We start from the raw sequence: 16529 nt of genomic DNA, 5'->3' as shown, positions 1-16529 counted from the left end.
CAAACCCAGCCACTGCTGCAGCCCTGCCAGCTGGTGCTCTGAGGTGCACTCAGTTACCCATGAAGAAATGGGAGACCCAGGAGAACTCAGGATACCCAGAACTACAAATGACCCTAGGATTTCCATGCCCAACCCCACTCCCACCACACGTGGGCCAAATCCCCCCAGCACAGTGAGGCACTCACCCACTTCGGTAGCACATGTCACCAGCCACCTCACCATCTCCCGCCGCCGCCAGTTGAGGGTGGACAGGGTCATCCGCATCACCTGTGAGGCAAACTTGGGGTGAGTGGCTGCCCCACAGGGCTCCAGTGAGGCCACCCAACAGAGTGGTGCTCCTCAAAAATTCCTCTGCCAGCTCCCTGGTACTGCCTCACCTCCACCCAAACCACAGTGAGCACAGGGGCTTCCCAGGGCTGAGCTCCCCTGCTCAGGACCATGCAGGGATCAATTTACTCATTCCATGGGGGACACCCTGCTTGGTGGAAGACCTTCACCAGTGTTGCTGCCACAGCACGTGGGGCAGAAGGGCCACCACCATTCCCAGCACTATCCCGTACCTGGAGCCCCAGTTCCAGCGCCACATTGAGCAGCGTTGTGTCAGAGTTGCTGTCAGCTGGTGTGGCGATCTTGAATGCATCCTGAGCCAGCTTGAAGATCAAGGAGGAGGAGTGGATGTTCTTCTGGATGGCCTCCAGCACTGTGCGTAGGCGCAGCATGTCCCCTGTGTGCAGGGAAGAACGGTCAGATGGCTCAGCCTCCCTCCACCTTGCCCTCGAGCCCCATCTCCTGCCTGCACCATGTGAACAGTCCCTTCAGCCTGCCAGCCCCTCTGGATGCACAAGGATGCTGGATCTGGCCCTGCAGTCCAACAGTCCAAAATGGAGCATCCTCCCTAGGAGGTGACACATGCGACAGCATCCATCCTCACTCAAGTTCATCCTCTCATGGAGACAACAAACAACCCTGAGTGATTCCACACATGTCCTGGAGCTTAAGCAGACATCTCCAGGCACCTGGATGTTCTACCCTGTCCTCAAGTTTGACAGCTGTACAGCTGCTTCTTCCCAGGAAAGGAGGGGTTTGGGGAGATGCCCAGTACTTAACGGCTGCAGAAAGGTCAGTCTTCATTCAGGAACATTAAAAAGAAGAGGAAAAGCTGTTTGCTGCACACATACTGTCTTGCCTAGTAAGTCCCTTCCCTCTGCAAGGCTGGCCTGGTGTCACCCAGACTCGCTGCACCTTGCTCCTGGATGTCCCAGATCAGGCAAGCAACTCTTGCAACCAAGGAAGGCTGAGTTACCCCCAAAGAAGGGGGTTCATGGCACAACACCCAGTGATGCTGTGGGTCTCCTGCCATAGGAGGTCGTGGGTGCTAGAAGGATACGTGATGGCACTGGGAGATAGGGCAGGATCTTGGAAGAGGAACCCATCGAGGCACATTAATATCATGATCCTGCATCTAAGCCTGGGAAATCCCATGTGGGACACACAGGGTGGGGAGAGGGACCTTTGGGGTGTGTGCAGAGCAGAGGTGCCAGCGTGCCACATCAGGTCTCTCTGCTTTGTTCGAGCTTCATGTTTCTACTCCCCGAGTCATGGACTGAGCAGATGAACCTCATGCAAAGACAACCAGCAGTTTTTCACAGCAGTGTGAAAAACCCAGTGCTGCACCTGGACACACGGAGACATCTCGGGTGACTCAGAGCTAAAGATATCGCCTGCCGCCCACCGCAGCCGCTCACACCGCCACCAAAATCCACGCCTCCCTAAAATGGCTCATGGGGGCGCAGGCAAGAGGGGCTGCGAGGACACAGGATCACATCAGGACGTGCTGCAGCAGGGGAACACCCGAGGAAGGGGACAGTGGGAAAAACAGATGCAATCCAACGGCTCCATGCCCCTCATCCCATTAGGCACTGGAAGGGAGAAAAAATCTAAAGGATAAGCCAGGTACCAGCTCTCCATCAGGGCACTGCAAGTCAGGGGCAGGACACCATCAGCCCTGGAAAAGCAGCCTAGAGGAGGAGGCTGGAAGGAGAGAAAAGGCTGCCAAGGCAGCGAGGCTGAAACTTTCTGACAGCTCTTTTTCTTTCTGTCTCATTGGGAAAAACCTTCCCCATCAGGCTGGCAGGACCAGGACAACAGCAGGCAGTGGTAACTGCTTGGCCCACTGACCCTCATGGGACACAAGGCATCCTTGTGGGGTTGGCTTCTGGTCAGAGGAATGTTTAATGAAAAGCCTGTGCTCGCCTTCATCATTGTGCCTGGCAGGAACTGAAGAGGCCTAAGGGATCAGTGAGGAGGTGTTTCACGAGCCCCCTGTGGGTGGGACCAAAGTGTCCCACCCAGCACAGCTGATCCCATCTTCAGCCCTGACAAAAGCCACTTGTGGTTTGGTGCATAGGGAGGTCTTCTCTCTCTAACAGCCTGTGCAGGATCATTACCACACGACAGGAAGAGACAAAGCAGAGGTCAAAGGATAAGCAGCTTCAAACTAAACCATGGCATGAACCCACGCCATGCCTGGCAGGGCTCACTAGCCTGGCAGCTGACCATGCTGCAGGGTAGGCACAGTCCTGCATCACCCAAGGGCAGTACCCAGGACACGCAGCACTGTGGTTGGCATCCCTGCAGGCTTGCCTGCACCTCCTGGGAAACTCCCATCCTGCCCTGCTGGAGCACGAGCCCTTTGGGACAAGAACCCCACAGACTCTGCTGGGCTGCTCCAAGGCCAGTTCACCACACCTTGCCCATAGCAGGCTGCCAGTGGGGCACCCAGCCGGTCTTTGCCAGTGCTCCAGGGAGCAGAAGCAAGAGCTCCCTCTTTTCTCCAGGGAAAACCCTTTGATGCCGTTGTGCAGCACCATCCCACCAACTCTGCCCCAGAGCTGCCCTGACACCAACCTTTGGCTGCCGTGAGCATGGTGGAGGCCAGCTCACACTGCTGTGACTCCAGGTGCCCCAGGGTGAACCAGCGCGGGTACCTGCTGGGCACCACCGACACCAGGTGGTGGGGGTGAGTCACGTCGCCGGACGGTGCTGTGGTCTCCAGGACAGGCAACCTGAAGGGCAAACAGGAGAAGGAAACATCAGATCCCCAACCCAGCCCCATCTTCACCCCCCTGTCCCCGAGGTGCTGCCAGCATGAGGCAGGGGCTGCCTGCAGGCAGCTGCCTGCAGCGACGCCTTTGAACGCATCCTGCTGCCGTGCACATGCGGGGCTCCCGAGGCTGTGTGCTCAACACATGGGCACGGGGATCAATCTCAGACCGACTTGAAAGGAGGAGAACGATCCGTGAAGTGATTTATAAACTTGTAAGGGAAAGCACAGACCTCAGGAAAAAAAAAAAAAAGGAAAAGAAGTAAAATTCCCCCTCCCTTCTCACTCCTTTCATGTCAGAGCAACCAGCAGAACTCCTGACTGTATCATCTGGTTCTTCTTAAGACGCTTGGTTATGATCAGAAGCAGTGGCACGTTTCCCCAGGGCCTCTGCAGCCGGGTTAGGTTACCTGCTTTTGTGGGGATAGCCAAAAGCCTGGAAAACCCAGGGGAGAAGCAAGCCTAAGGCAGGGGAGCAGTAGTCTCACGTCGCCAGCCGTGGTGACAAATACATGTTAGCTTTTAAACCCCTGAGTTGGTGCTCGTGTCACTAACTTGATGGCTTAGCTGAGGCATGTAGGAGGGAAACTGTCCTCCTAGACATGGAGAGCATCCAACTGTCTCTGCTCTCCTCACTTGCAGGCTTGAGGTAACCACGGGGCAGCAGAAGCCCAACCTTTCCAGGCCAGTCAGAGCCCCTCCACTGCTTATTAGCTCTGGTTGTCCTCCTGAGCAGCTCTTCCCAGGCAGGACAGGGGGATTTCAAACCTTCCCCCTGTGTTGGGGAGAGATGACCCATTTCACTGAGGAAATGCTGCAAGGAAATAATGCTCTGGGGCAGGACTTTCAATGGTGTGAGAGGGAAAGAGCACTGGGATGCTCTAGGGTTGACACTCCTTCAAGCATTGACTTGTTTGGGAAATTCCAGCTTTTTCAAGACCCATCCAGGCCCTGTCAAAACAGTGCAGTACATAGGGTGATGTCTGAAGTCTGTCATGCACTGGGAAGGGAGATAGGGCAGCTCTCAGCATCAGCTGTGTCCCCAGTCCCAGAGACAGAGATGGGATTTAATGGAGAACAGAGTGCAACTGTGTTCTCCACCTGGCTCTGCGACATCCTGGATCCCAGGGCAAATCATCCACCCATCTGTGCCAGGACAACAGCCCTTCTTGCAGGCAGGGAGGGCTGCAGGGTGCCCGAGGCCTGGCAGACAGAAGGCAGATGACAGCTCTGTGAGTGCCTGGGACCTGCTCTGGCAGAGGATGCCTGTCACAGGGACAGGCAGGTGGTGGTCCAGCCTGGGGTAAGGGGCTGAGGTGGAGAGCTGGACCAGCAGACATTACTGGACCCATGCAAATATTACAGGAATCACCCAAAGGGAGAGCAGGAAGCTTCTTGCACTGCTGCTGTGCCCAGGTGGCCCTACACACTGCACAAGATCCCAAGGATGGCAAGCTCCAAGCCTGTCTCCACTCTGAAGTTGCAAAGCATCCCAGCTTCCCACTGAGCCCAGGAGAGAGGCAAAAAGGGGGGCAGAGACAGAATTAAACATGCACCAACCTCATGGCCCGCAAAGCCAGCTTGTATGCCAGATCTGCATCGTGGGGCAGCAGGGCAGAGAACAGGTATTTGGCAAAGGTGTGCATGGGGACGCTCTCACGGTGGATGACTTCTCCCAAGCCGCTGAAGGGACCACCTAGGCAGAAGCAGAGCCCATCAGCCATAATTAGCACAGCAGGATCTGTGGCTGGGGTTTGCACCACCCCAAAGCTCTGAGGATCTGCTGCCCTGGCATGTTACTCAAGTTAGATCCAGGGCTGCTCTTTCCTTCTCTAAAGAAACCTTTCAGGTCAAAAAGCCTCAGAAACTGAGGTGCTTAGCACCCTCCTCTGTATTGCCTCGGAGTTTTCCCAAGGGTGCCAGCAAACCCTTGCTTTGCCAGGCGATGGGGCAGAACAGCCATCCTACAGGCTCTGCACCACACCCACAGAGGAAGAAGCCAGGATGGGGTCAGACAGGTGTAAACTTTGGAAAGGGCACCCCAGAGATGTTACCAACATTCAGCTAAGACACAGAAGTCAGGTAGATGAGCTGAGTCCCCACCTTCCAGAAGCAAGATGCACTGCTTCCGCAGGGTCTGCACCAGCACCGGGTCCAGCTCCAGGTCCTGCAGCCGAGCAATGATCTGCTCCTCATTGCGGCACACCTTGTCCTGGGCATAGAGACCTTCAGGCATCACTCTCTGCTGACCCATCCCCATCAGGGCCACCTCTAAGGCCAGGGACAGGTAGGACTCGCCACTGTCTTGGCTGCCGGTCACGACGGGCACATGTTGATACACTGGGGGTTTGGAGTCCCCAGCATCTGAGAGAAGAGAGAGCAGGTGCAGTGTGGTTAGAAGAGTCTTCCTGGGTAGCAGAACCATGCCAGAGAAAAACTTCTCACCTTCAGAAGCAAGACCCACACTTCCCCTCCTGCCCACCTTCAGTCACCCAGAGATGATGGATAAAAGCTCCCTGAGGGAGATATGGGCTTCACCCTCCCTTCTGCTGTCACTGCAGGAGACTGAAGACATGTTCAACAGAGTGGACAGCTGACACTAGAGCCTTCCCATGGACCAGCACGTCCCAGCTCTGCTGAGCTGCCCTCCTGCTCTGCTGTGGCTGCAAACCCTGAGAAAACTCGGGGTCACTACCTTCCTTCTCTGCACGGCAGCTGTGCCCTGGCTGCTCCTGCCAAGGCACTGAGGGCAGACTCAAAGCCCAGGTGTCCAGAGCCCCAGACCTGCACCCACCTCAGCCACAGCCACCGGGAAGGGAGCCAGGAGGAGCACTTGGTACCTGAAATTTCAAGGCAGTTTTCCTCTTCTAATCTACAAGCTTCGGTCAGGGTGAGAAAGAGGCAGCCGATGGGGTTCAGAGGGTGGCCTACCCAGCCCTCCAGGTTGGTGATGGTTGTTGCTCCTCGCTGCAGCAGCTCTGCAAAAAATAGAACGGAAAGATGATAAAAGTAAGGAATTTAAAGACACGTTCTGCACCCAGACGGGGTCTCTGAGACCACAGGCCTTTTTTTCTTCCCACAACCTGGGCACGGTAGTTCACAAGGGCAAGGAGCAGCTCAGAGCAGGCACTAGGCACAGACAACAGAGGGAGCAGGCACACACACACAGAAAGGTGCCCCTGAGGCCACACAAACGACTGCATGCAGCAACATGCTGCAACTCGTTCTCTGTGCCAGGAGGACATGAGGGACTGCAGAATCCCAAGATAGGGTCTATGAAGCCAGACCTGCAGCTTATGGACTAATTTGCAATGGTAGCCTGAATGTTTTGGAAATACAAGCAGAAATCTCTCTTGAAATGATAAAGACTTCCAGTGAGTCTTAAAAGCTCCATTTTTTGGTGATGTCAAGCTGGCTGAGCTGGCAAGGACCAGGAGTCGCTGACCTTCAGCAGCACTGCAGTAACTGACCCCAGCTCCCTGCAAAAGGAGGAACACTGGGATTGCCTCCTGGTACATTCACTCAGGAAATGCAAGGTGGAGGTAGCACACACAGCCAGTTACTGCTGCTCTGCAGAGAGGCAGCTCCTCTTTAATGCAGGCAGCACTTGCCTGGGCAACCAGACACAGGCAACCAGACACAGCGACTGTGGGAGCAAGAACATCCCTACTCCAGCAGCCTGAAGACAGCATGAGGGCAGCTCTGTCCTTAGCATGGGTGTATCAACTCAGGCTGGCTCAAGGAAATCAGTTTGTCTTCCTAGGATGTGAGTAATCCCATGCAGTGCTGTCCACCCTCAACCTCTGCCACTCTGAATGGGGCAGCACAACTCTCTTGGAAGTGGAGAAGACTTTCCCAACCAGCTGAGACACCCCAGGCAGACCTCATGAGACACATCTCCCATACCTTTCTTCTGATGCTTATATATTTCCAGCTGCCTTTGCTGCTGCAGTCGCAGGGTGTTGATTATGGCAACAGTCAGTCGGAGAGCTTCTCTGGGATAGCCGTGGGAGCGCAGGGCATCCACCCGGGCACAGGCTGTCGGGACGTGTTCTGCAAGGACAAGCACAGGGGCATGGCTGAGCTGGACGAGCACAGACATTCACAGGATGGCACTGATGTGGCATCTTCTTCTCCTGATCTTCCCCACACCCCAGCTAACCTCCTTCTTCCTGTTTTGAATTCATCCCTTTCTCCCTGCTCCTGGAAGGGATGCCTACCAGGAATACTAACGGGACTCCTACCACACTCAACCCACAGCAGCCACGTCAATACCTAAATCCCCACCTCCGCAGAGCTTATCTAATGGAAGCATTTCCAACACGCCATTGCTGCAGTACGACAGCTCCAGCACAGGCTGGTGCAACCCTGCCGCTCATTCCTCCTAAAATCCGCGCGGCTCATCACGATTTCTCTCACTGCTGTGCACCCAAACACTTCTTGGCGTCCTGACCAACACCTCCTCCTGCTCTCATGGCACAGGTGATGACACACAGGGTGAGGCTGGGCATCCAGCACTGCAATGGGGACACTGGCAGATTTGGGGTGATGCTCTGAACTGCTTCCTTAACAGCTCCATGGAGCGAGCTCTGCAGACACCCCGTCTCTCCTGCAGTTCTCCTACCTGGTGTTTTATTATTAGGAACAGTTGCATGGAACCCCCTCCCAGGACTCACAGTTGCTTAGGAATTCATCTGCTCCTGCTGCTTATTGCTCACCTGAAATCACAAGCAACTGTGGAGAGGATTATGACTGGGTGAGAAATTAGCAGGAGCAGATGACATGACATGCTGCATAACAAGCAGCAAAAATCCCATTTTCTTGCAAAATGTCCTACCAAGGGGAGAAAAAAACCCGGGCAAACACAGAAGACATAAAGTTATGGTAGAGGGATAATTTCTATTCCTGGGAGAGCTCCAAAAGCTCTGGAAATGCAGACAACCACCTCTACAAATGGGGTTTCCACATCCCAAAGGTCCCCCACAAGGAATACGTGAGGAAGAGGCTGTCAGAACAAACACATCTGTAAGAGAGCTTCTTGTTGCTCCCTCTATTCATTTGCTAAATGGATGAAATATTCATCTTCTCGCTGAATTCATCACTGGAAATTGCTGACAAATCACACTCTTCTCCCAGCACTGAGTCCCTGAAAGGGTGCCAAGAAAGCAAAAGCGCAAAATCCAAAAATCACAGCAAATACATCAGAAAAATAACGTGCACCAACCAGCTGGACCGAAGGGCTCAACAGAACCCAGATTAGGCGAGGGACAGGGGAGCTGTGTCCACCACATCCCTTCTAGATAGAGCCCATGGATGCACTAACCCACCAATGCTGCCTGTGGCTGCACAGGGAAGAGACCTTCTGCCTGCAGCTGCCCAAAACTCTTCCCAGGGTAGAAATATCCTCTCCTGCTCCAGCTAAGATGTACCAGCAGCCTTCACATGGGCCCTTCCCTGGCATTAATAGCAACTTAGTGTCTGCTGCTCCAGAAACCACCTCTCTAGAGGACTTTAAATATTCTCTTCCCATGTGGCTGGGTGGTGGCAGACCTCAGCTCCTGGAGTGTACAGCAGTGCAGTGGTGGGCTTTGACCTGTTCCATGTCCATATATTCACCTCTTGGGCTGTAGGGGATGAGTCATCCCCTCTCCTGGAGGAGGTGGGGGCTTGTGTCTCCCATTTTGGGATCTGTCTCAGGGCTGACAGCCACACCAGGTCCTCCCAAGCCCTTCATCTCACTTGTTCTCATCCCAGACTTGGAGCTGTCGAGGATCTGCAGATCTGCCCAAGGTCACGACTTTGTGGTAGAGAACTCCTGTGGCTTGAGGTACGTGGGCTAAAAGTCTACAACACAGGAGGGTACTGGGCTTGCCTGGCCCCACATGCCTTAAGCTCACACAAGGCTTAATTGTACCACCTGCTCATTGCCTTTAAGGGAAGAGTATCAAGGTGAGGGCAGGGAAGAAAACATCCTGAGTATACAGCTGTGCTCAGCAGCCAACTTTCAAGGGACTTTAAGTGTCCAGTCCCCTTGTACTGCAAACAGTGAGAGCTTGCACTGGGGACAGCTAAACACTGGTAGAGTGAAAGAAGACATGATAAGCTTGGTCCAAGCTGCCCAAGAGGAACCCAGACTGTAAAGACGTGGGGATTGCTTTAAGGACCGTGGCTGGGCAACAAATTCCTCTGCTTGCCCCACTCCTGAGGCTAAGGGCCAGGGCAGCAATTACAGTCTAGGATGCAGAAGCTTGCAAGGACCCCGGACACTCGGGTGGCTCTTCTCCACAAGCAGCCCTCCCCACAGAGGCCATGTAAGGGGTGCTGGTTTGGATGCTCACCCAGCCACAGTGGCTGTCCCTGGGAGTTGAAGAGGAGGCTCTCGCCCTCCCGCTGGTAGGAGGGGGACACGTAGAAGTCACTGCTGATGATGCGCTGCAGGTGGCTGTCCTGCCAGTGCAGGTCACAGCCCTCGATCGCCCGCGTGAACACGGTTCGTCTGGGCCTGGCCAGCGAGTCTGCAAAGAGAAAAACCATCAGGGCCTTGCTGGGGCAGGGGCAGCCTGTTCCTCCTCCCAGACATGACCTCCCTGGACAGAGCTCTGCCTTTACAATGAGAGCAAAGCCCCATTTGGTCCCGCCCCAGGGGCCCACACCATTTCTGAGATGGACACAGGGCTCTGGCTCCTGCACTGTGGCAGATTGCCTTTGGATACCTCTCCTGCCCACCCCATCTCTGATGGAGACTAATGTCTCCTTAGACAGCATTGCTAAGTAACTTGCTAGAATAGATGACTTGGCCAGAGAGGTGAGAAAAGAGGCAGGGGCCACCCGTCTGTTTGCTTTCTGACCACAATCCATTGTCACATACAAGGCTGATGCCTTGAAACATGGCAGTGCATTCCCTCCCCTGTGAAGCACAGCATGCAGGCAGCTGCCCCCGGGCCAGGACTGGACTTCCTCAGCATTACTGCCCTGCAAACACCATGAGCTCTCCTCCTCCTCTCCAACACAAAGTCCTGGCTTCACTGAACCACAGCTTCTTAGATCAGCAGCACCTCAAGCCATGAAGGGAACTACAGGAGCGTGTGTCATCTGTCTCTGGGTGACAGGGGGAACCATCACCTTCCAGCAACCTCCAGGGGCTGCGTGAGGGGGCAGGAAGGGAGGAGACAGCACTGTCTGAAACCCCACTGCTGCCCTGCAGTGGATGTCTGTGCTCCTCTTCAGAACTGCTCTGTAGCTTCATGGGCATTTCTGAAGCTACCAAATGCTGGATGAGCATTCCGCTCCATCCAGATGGATCAGACAAGGGGTTTGTCATAAGAGAAAACCTGTCCGGAGTAATCCCGCTGTCACTTCAGCCATACCAGATCATAAGGGCCAAACACAGACCTTATGGCTGCAAAATGGGAAGCCCCAAAGGGGCTGAATGTTAGGTCCTGCAACCCACAAGACAGGCCGAGGTAAATGCATTCAAGGGTGGAAAACAAAAGGCACTGTTCAAAGCTGATCCAGGGAGGCTGGATAAACACGCTCCGGAAACGATGACAACAAGCAATTAGCCGGAATGCTGCAGGCACCCCAAGGTGGAAAGAAATTAAACAGGTGTTTCTATGTTGAGAACCAAGCCTGCTCACTTTACCAGGAAGGATTTCAGGAATCAGCTGTTCTCCTTCAGTAATAAAAGAGGCTGGCAACAATCTGCAGCAGTATTTGCATATGCACAAACATGAACCCTGGGACACCCCCAGGATCCATGCTGCTTTCAGTCCCCTGCTTGGAGAGGCAGGAGCGCTGGGAGAAGGGGACATCCCTGGCATGTGCTTTGGAAACTCCCTGCAGGTCTAAAAAAAGTGACCTGCTCAGCCCCAGTAACCTGCCCTGAATGCCGGAGTGAATCTTTGGGAGAGCTGGGAACACCAGTGTGGAGTCCTGGGGCTGGTGCAGGACATGGAGCAAGGCCAGGTTTAAATTAAGCTGCTCCCTGAGGATGAGCATAGGGGGGCACTGTGGGCAGTGGGGCATGTGGTCTTGGCCATGGCTGGGGTGGGTTGGCAGGACAGCCACACTCCTGAACCGCTGCTGAGGGACTAATCCCACCCCAAGGAGTGCAGTTTCCTTCGCTGCTGTCCCACTCTCCTCTTCCCACTCTGGCCACACATAATACACCAAAGAGTACTCTAGTGCACTAGACAGAGGCACGTTAAGAGCAGTAACATTCAATTAATGTGTACTTCAAGCAAAAGAAAGGAGAAAACATCCTTAAATTTAAAGGGATCAAATGCTTTGTCAGGGGTTGAGAAAATGTCACAAGGAACAACCCCATAACTACATTGCTCTGTCTGTGCTCTGCACTTGAACTGCGTTAACATTCCTGGCTAATGATTTCCCTATGACCTGAATCACAGCCCTTAAGTGAGGCTCGAGGGCTGGGAAAGGGACTCTGCATCATCTCCAGCTCCTCACTCTCACATTACAGCCAGGGCTTCTGAGCTCAGCTCTGCTCCAATCAAGTGGTTCTGGTTTTCTGTATAACCCCACACCCAAACTTGCACAGACCATAGGGGTCTAAACTCCCCCAAAGTCGAATTGCTTTAAAATGGTCTCTAATCTGACGCCCCAAACACAAGTGACTTCACCTAAGATGCAGCAGAGACAAATATTTCCAAGCATATATAAAACCAGAGGCAGTAAAGAGAAACATTTTGTACTCCTGTGGCTCCCAGAAACATCACCAGCAGGTGAACTGAGGTCTGTCAACTTTGGGTGAGTTTTGACCTGAACCCAAATCCTGTGGCTATCAGCTGGGTTTCCACCCCCTGCCCGGACTCACCTTGGCTGTGACCGGAGCTCTGCGTAAGCGCGTTAGTGATGTTGGGAAGCTCGTTACCGTAATTGCCATCTTCCAGGGGACAGACGTCCATCTCGCCCCACTTGCGCAGCTGCCGGAGCCAGCAGGATTTCTCTTCCAGCTTGCAGTGAGGGTTTAACACCACACACACCCACAGTGCCCCTAAACAAAGCCAAGAAGTCACGGAGGTGCCACTGCCGTACGCGCGGGGCAAAGCTCGGCGGCCGCCGTGCTCGCCGTGAGAGCCCGCAAGGTTTCATCGAGGTTCATAAACTCATTTCAGCATAATGCACAGACCCAGGAGGGGGATTTACACAGCTTTTAAATAAGAAGGAAATTAACTCTATCCCAGCTGAAACCAGGACAAAGTAAAACTCCTCCATAATGAAGCTAAATTATAATCTCATGAGATGGGGGACAGTGGGGAGGAGGGAAGGAGAGAGCGGCTGTGTATGAATTTGTGAGTGCTTCTGTCTGCCAGGACAAATCTAGTGTTTGAACTACACATCAAAGCATGCTTAAAAACACCCTGGCAAGCTGCAGAGTCTGTATCTCCAAAGACTAACCTGATTTTGATCCTACCCACGTTCCAAGCGCTTTAAAACCCGCTCTGAATGCTATTTCATCTGCCATTGTTCTTCAGGCCATTTGCATTCAACTATTTAAAAAGGAGATTTGGTGTATTTTCTTTCTTTTTTTTTTTCCTCTTTTTCTTTTTTAATCCCCAGTAGCCCCCAGCCTGTAGAGGAACCAACAGCAGAACCTCGAGCTTGGCTTGATGTCTTGCAGGCAAGAGCCCTCCCAGGTGTGAGTCCTCTGGATCTCACAAGCAGAGATGCCCACCAGAAGGACACACACGCTGACACCCTCTAGGTCAACTGTGGGACCTCACAGTCCTGATGATGTTGTCTGCTACGTGAGAGGTAAAACCAGGACCAAGGACATCTGTTGTCATTAAGATCCAACTCATCCTTTCATAAAACTGACACTGGTGCTGTGAACTGAGCCTTCCCGACTCTCCTGGGTCACTCACTGCTCTGATAAGGGCTACAGCAACCTAAATAAGTGCAAAACCATGAATACTCCTCTAGCTAATTGGATTTCTAGCCAAATTTCCCTGCAAGGCTGCCAAGATGCAGCAAGTTCCCTCCCTTGTGCCTGCCCCACGGGGTGGGATGGCCGTGGGCTGGCACAGCTGCAGTGTGAGGTGCCCCCAGGGATGCCCTCGGGCTGAGCAACTCCTGCTGCTCCTCTCTCTGCCTGTGTCAAATCCTGTCATACACATGGGACAGCTCAGCCTCCTGCAGAAACACATTCCCTGCCTCTCCTCCATGGGGCCAGCATCAACCTAGAGCACCTTCCTTCTCCCAGCCCAGCCTGGTGCTCTCCCCCACCTCTCCATGACTCCCAGAGCCAAGTTCCTACCCTGAAGTGACAGCTTGTGGCAGGACAACATCACCCAACACGCCTCCGCTGTGCAACGAGGGGATTCCTCCACGAGCCCAAACCCCCTCCCTGGCTCGCTGTGTTTTGAGCAGCAGCTCCCCAGCTGCACAGCCCTGCCACCGAGCCAAACAGCCCCGAGCGAGGCTGCAGCTCTGACACAGGCAGCCAGAGCAGCCGGTCCCTTTGCCAGGCAACACAAGGCAAAACCAGACTGAGCAGTGATGTCCTGGCCCTGGCCCCACTCTGGCGTCTCTGCTCCTCTGCGTTACAGCTGAGCTTTGGTGGTGCTTTTGGGGTGCACCTCCTCAGACCCATCTTTTGCCAAGTGGGGACTTGTGGACATGTTTAGTTAAAAACATTACTCAGGCGTGGAGGCTGTGCACGTCTGGCTCCTCAGAGCAGCTTGGCTCGGCAGGAGAGACGTCACCGCGTCACAACGCAGATGGTGGCAGCAGCATCACATCCAGGAACGGGCATGGGAAAAGCAGTCGCAGGCACGGAGGACCAGCAAATGTCCAAAGCAGCTCTTTCCTGGTCCAGCTCCATCTGCCTCTCAGCTTCGGGGCTCCCAGGAAACCCCACCAAAACCCCACTCCTTTCTGATGAACACGGGGGATTAAGATTTTTGAGCTGCAACATCAGCGATTAATTAATGTGTAAAAGAGCTACCTCCTTAGGGGCCCATCCTTCCCAGAGTCCATGTAGCTCACTCCCAGGCTCCTGCAGGCTCCACGGGGGATGCACAGACATGGCATCTTTGAAAAAATCAGGTCTCAGCTCCAGAAAATGAGTCTTCTTTAAGGCTCTGGGTTGCTGCCCCTCAGCCAAGTGGTGGGTGCCTGCCCACTGCCACTCTGAGGGCATAGAACTCCCCACCTCCTCAGATGGCCATGAGATAAATCCTGCACTTGGCTCCTGGCGTTGGGTATCCCCTTCCCACCAGGGCTCCCGCCTGTTGTCATTGCCCTTCTTCGCCCACTTTGGGGCTGCTTGTGTGAAAAGCAGCCTCCGGCAATTCCAGCTCACGCCTCTGCTGGTGCACAGAGCTTGGCTGACAGGCGGTAACGAGGCTTGGTGCTCCAGCTCCACCGCCCCCAGGAATGGGATGCACCCGCTGGATTTTTGGCTCCCACAGCTCAGCTAATATGCGATCCTCGGAAGCCTCATGACTCTGCTGCCTATTTTTGGGAGTCCTCCGAGGCATCCTTTGCCTGCCAAAAAGTTATGCCCCTGGGCTCTCCTGCAGAAGATGCGGTGGGGAGATGGGAACAAGGAGGGAAGTGGGATTTGCATATGTCTCGGTCATGATAATTATCTGGGAGATAGAATAGAGTGGTTTTCTGAGCCCTATGGTCAAGTGACATCAGCTGACAGCACAAGTGACTCCTGTCCTGAGCCAAAATGCCACGCCGGGTCAGACTCCGTGTCTCTTCATATGCTGCAGAAACCTTCATCTGAACTTTCCAATAGCAGGAGGTTAAGCGGGGAACAAAGCAGCAGATCACGATTAAGCTAAGCCTCTAAACAAAAATGCTTTTTGATGACGGGGCTGGGTGCAGGGACGGGGGGGTCAGAGCCTTCCCAGCCCAGCGGTCCTGGCTGCCGGCCCCGGAGAAGACAGGCGCTCCGATCCCGCGCCCAAGTTTCCAAACCATCAAAGAAATTCTCCCGTTTCCCACAGGGTCGCTCCCCAGCTTAATCTGCTGAAATTCCCCACTGTAAACAAGTGGCCGAGATAAATAAACCCGTCTCCAGGCAGATTAAGGTCAGGCTGCACTTCAGCTGGTTTTTCGTCTATTTTTTGTAATTAGGCTTTAATCGTAAGTACTAATGCGCCAGGGCAAATACTCCCACGCTGCTGAGCTCTCCAGCCAGCAGGTCCTTCCTTTGGCTCCCCAGCAGACGGGGCAATAGATGTTCAGTTGGCAGCACATGTACAAGCAAACGATCCCATTTTTATTTTAATTTTTTTTTTTTTTAACTCTGAAATCCTGCAAAATCCTTTACATTTTCCCCAGCACAAATCCACAATCTTCTTTAAGGCTGATCTTCTTCCAATCCCACGCAAGTCTGTGATGCAGTCTTTGGTAAAATCAATGATTAATTATTAAACACGTGCCCAAAATAATTTCCAAGAGGCCCATTTTTTGCTTCCACGTGGCGGAGGACTGCGGTCTGTGCCAGGGCTTCCCATGGCAGCTGGCAACAGGCCCCTCATCCCTCCCTTCAGCAGCAGTGGTAACACCAGCAGCTTTGGCATCCATAGCCCACGGGCAGTCAGACAAGGTGCCTTCACTGCCCGATATGCCCTGGCTACTGTTACCCATCCAGGGATGGTTTGGGACACCTCTCTCTGTTGCTCAGGTTTGTTACTGGTGAGCTCCACCAACTCACGGCAGCTCTGGTCCCTCCGTGCCTCCACCCTTCCTTCAGAGAGATGCTCTGTTCCTACAGCAAACGCTGCCCAAGGCCAAATCCAAAAGGCTTCTGTAAAATAGGGGGAATAATCCCCCTGTGCTTTGAGTATAGTCCATGCCCATCCTGTCCTGGAGCCGCTTCTTGGAACATCAACATGTCCTCTACAGGGGCTTCTCTTCAGCACGGAGATGCCCAGATCCTCCTGTGTGACATGCCTATGCCAGGCGAGCTGCTTGCTCTGACGTGTGTTGGCTGGCACCACACTTCCCCTGCTGTCACGTTGATCCAGCCCTGGTAAGGCCCTGATGTTCCCCAGCCACTTTGCCATTTGCCGACGGGGACGTGCCGTCACCTCCTCCCACTGTGCCGACCAAAACTGAGTGCACCAACCTGGTCCTTGTATGGTTAAGCCGGGATGGAAATCCAACCACTCCCCCCTTGTCTGTGCAGGAAGGGAGGGAGGGCTCTCGGCTTGGATACAGGGTTGGAAATCTGGCCAAATAATCTGTGATTTTGGGCAAATTGCTTCCTGTGTCTAGGCCTGCCCACACCCCCATCCATTCACGTTTCACCAATGCGTTTGCTTTCTTCCATGCAGAAATTCTGGCTTGGTGGACTTGGCCACCTCTCCAGGATCCTTGCTTATCCAACTGTCTAGCTGCAGCATCCCAAAATCCTGGAAATATCTTCTTGGCAAGCAAGCACAGATGA

The 16529-nt window shown here is 53.9% G+C and overlaps 1 protein-coding gene across 1 annotated transcript in view; it reads right to left on the bottom strand.

The window, feature by feature from the left end:
- The window catches only part of ZSWIM5 (zinc finger SWIM-type containing 5), a 97650-nt gene that overhangs the window by 2687 nt on the left and 78434 nt on the right, over positions 1 to 16529 (bottom strand). The window contains exons 5-13 of the mRNA XM_027683202.1: positions 11937 to 12116; positions 9442 to 9618; positions 7010 to 7156; positions 5944 to 6081; positions 5207 to 5467; positions 4664 to 4799; positions 2908 to 3065; positions 561 to 724; positions 186 to 267 (exon numbers count right to left, since the gene is read on the bottom strand). Coding sequence (XP_027539003.1) covers positions 186 to 267; positions 561 to 724; positions 2908 to 3065; positions 4664 to 4799; positions 5207 to 5467; positions 5944 to 6081; positions 7010 to 7156; positions 9442 to 9618; positions 11937 to 12116 — 1443 coding nt within the window. The remainder of the gene's footprint in view (positions 1 to 185; positions 268 to 560; positions 725 to 2907; positions 3066 to 4663; positions 4800 to 5206; positions 5468 to 5943; positions 6082 to 7009; positions 7157 to 9441; positions 9619 to 11936; positions 12117 to 16529) is intronic.

Source organism: Neopelma chrysocephalum, unplaced genomic scaffold, assembly GCF_003984885.1.
Source record: "Neopelma chrysocephalum unplaced genomic scaffold, ASM398488v2 Primary Assembly neopelma1_64, whole genome shotgun sequence".
In the NCBI taxonomy this organism is placed as follows: Eukaryota; Metazoa; Chordata; class Aves; order Passeriformes; family Pipridae; genus Neopelma; species Neopelma chrysocephalum.
Note: the sequence above shows the minus strand (reverse complement) of the source record. Positions and strands in the feature narration are given on the sequence as shown.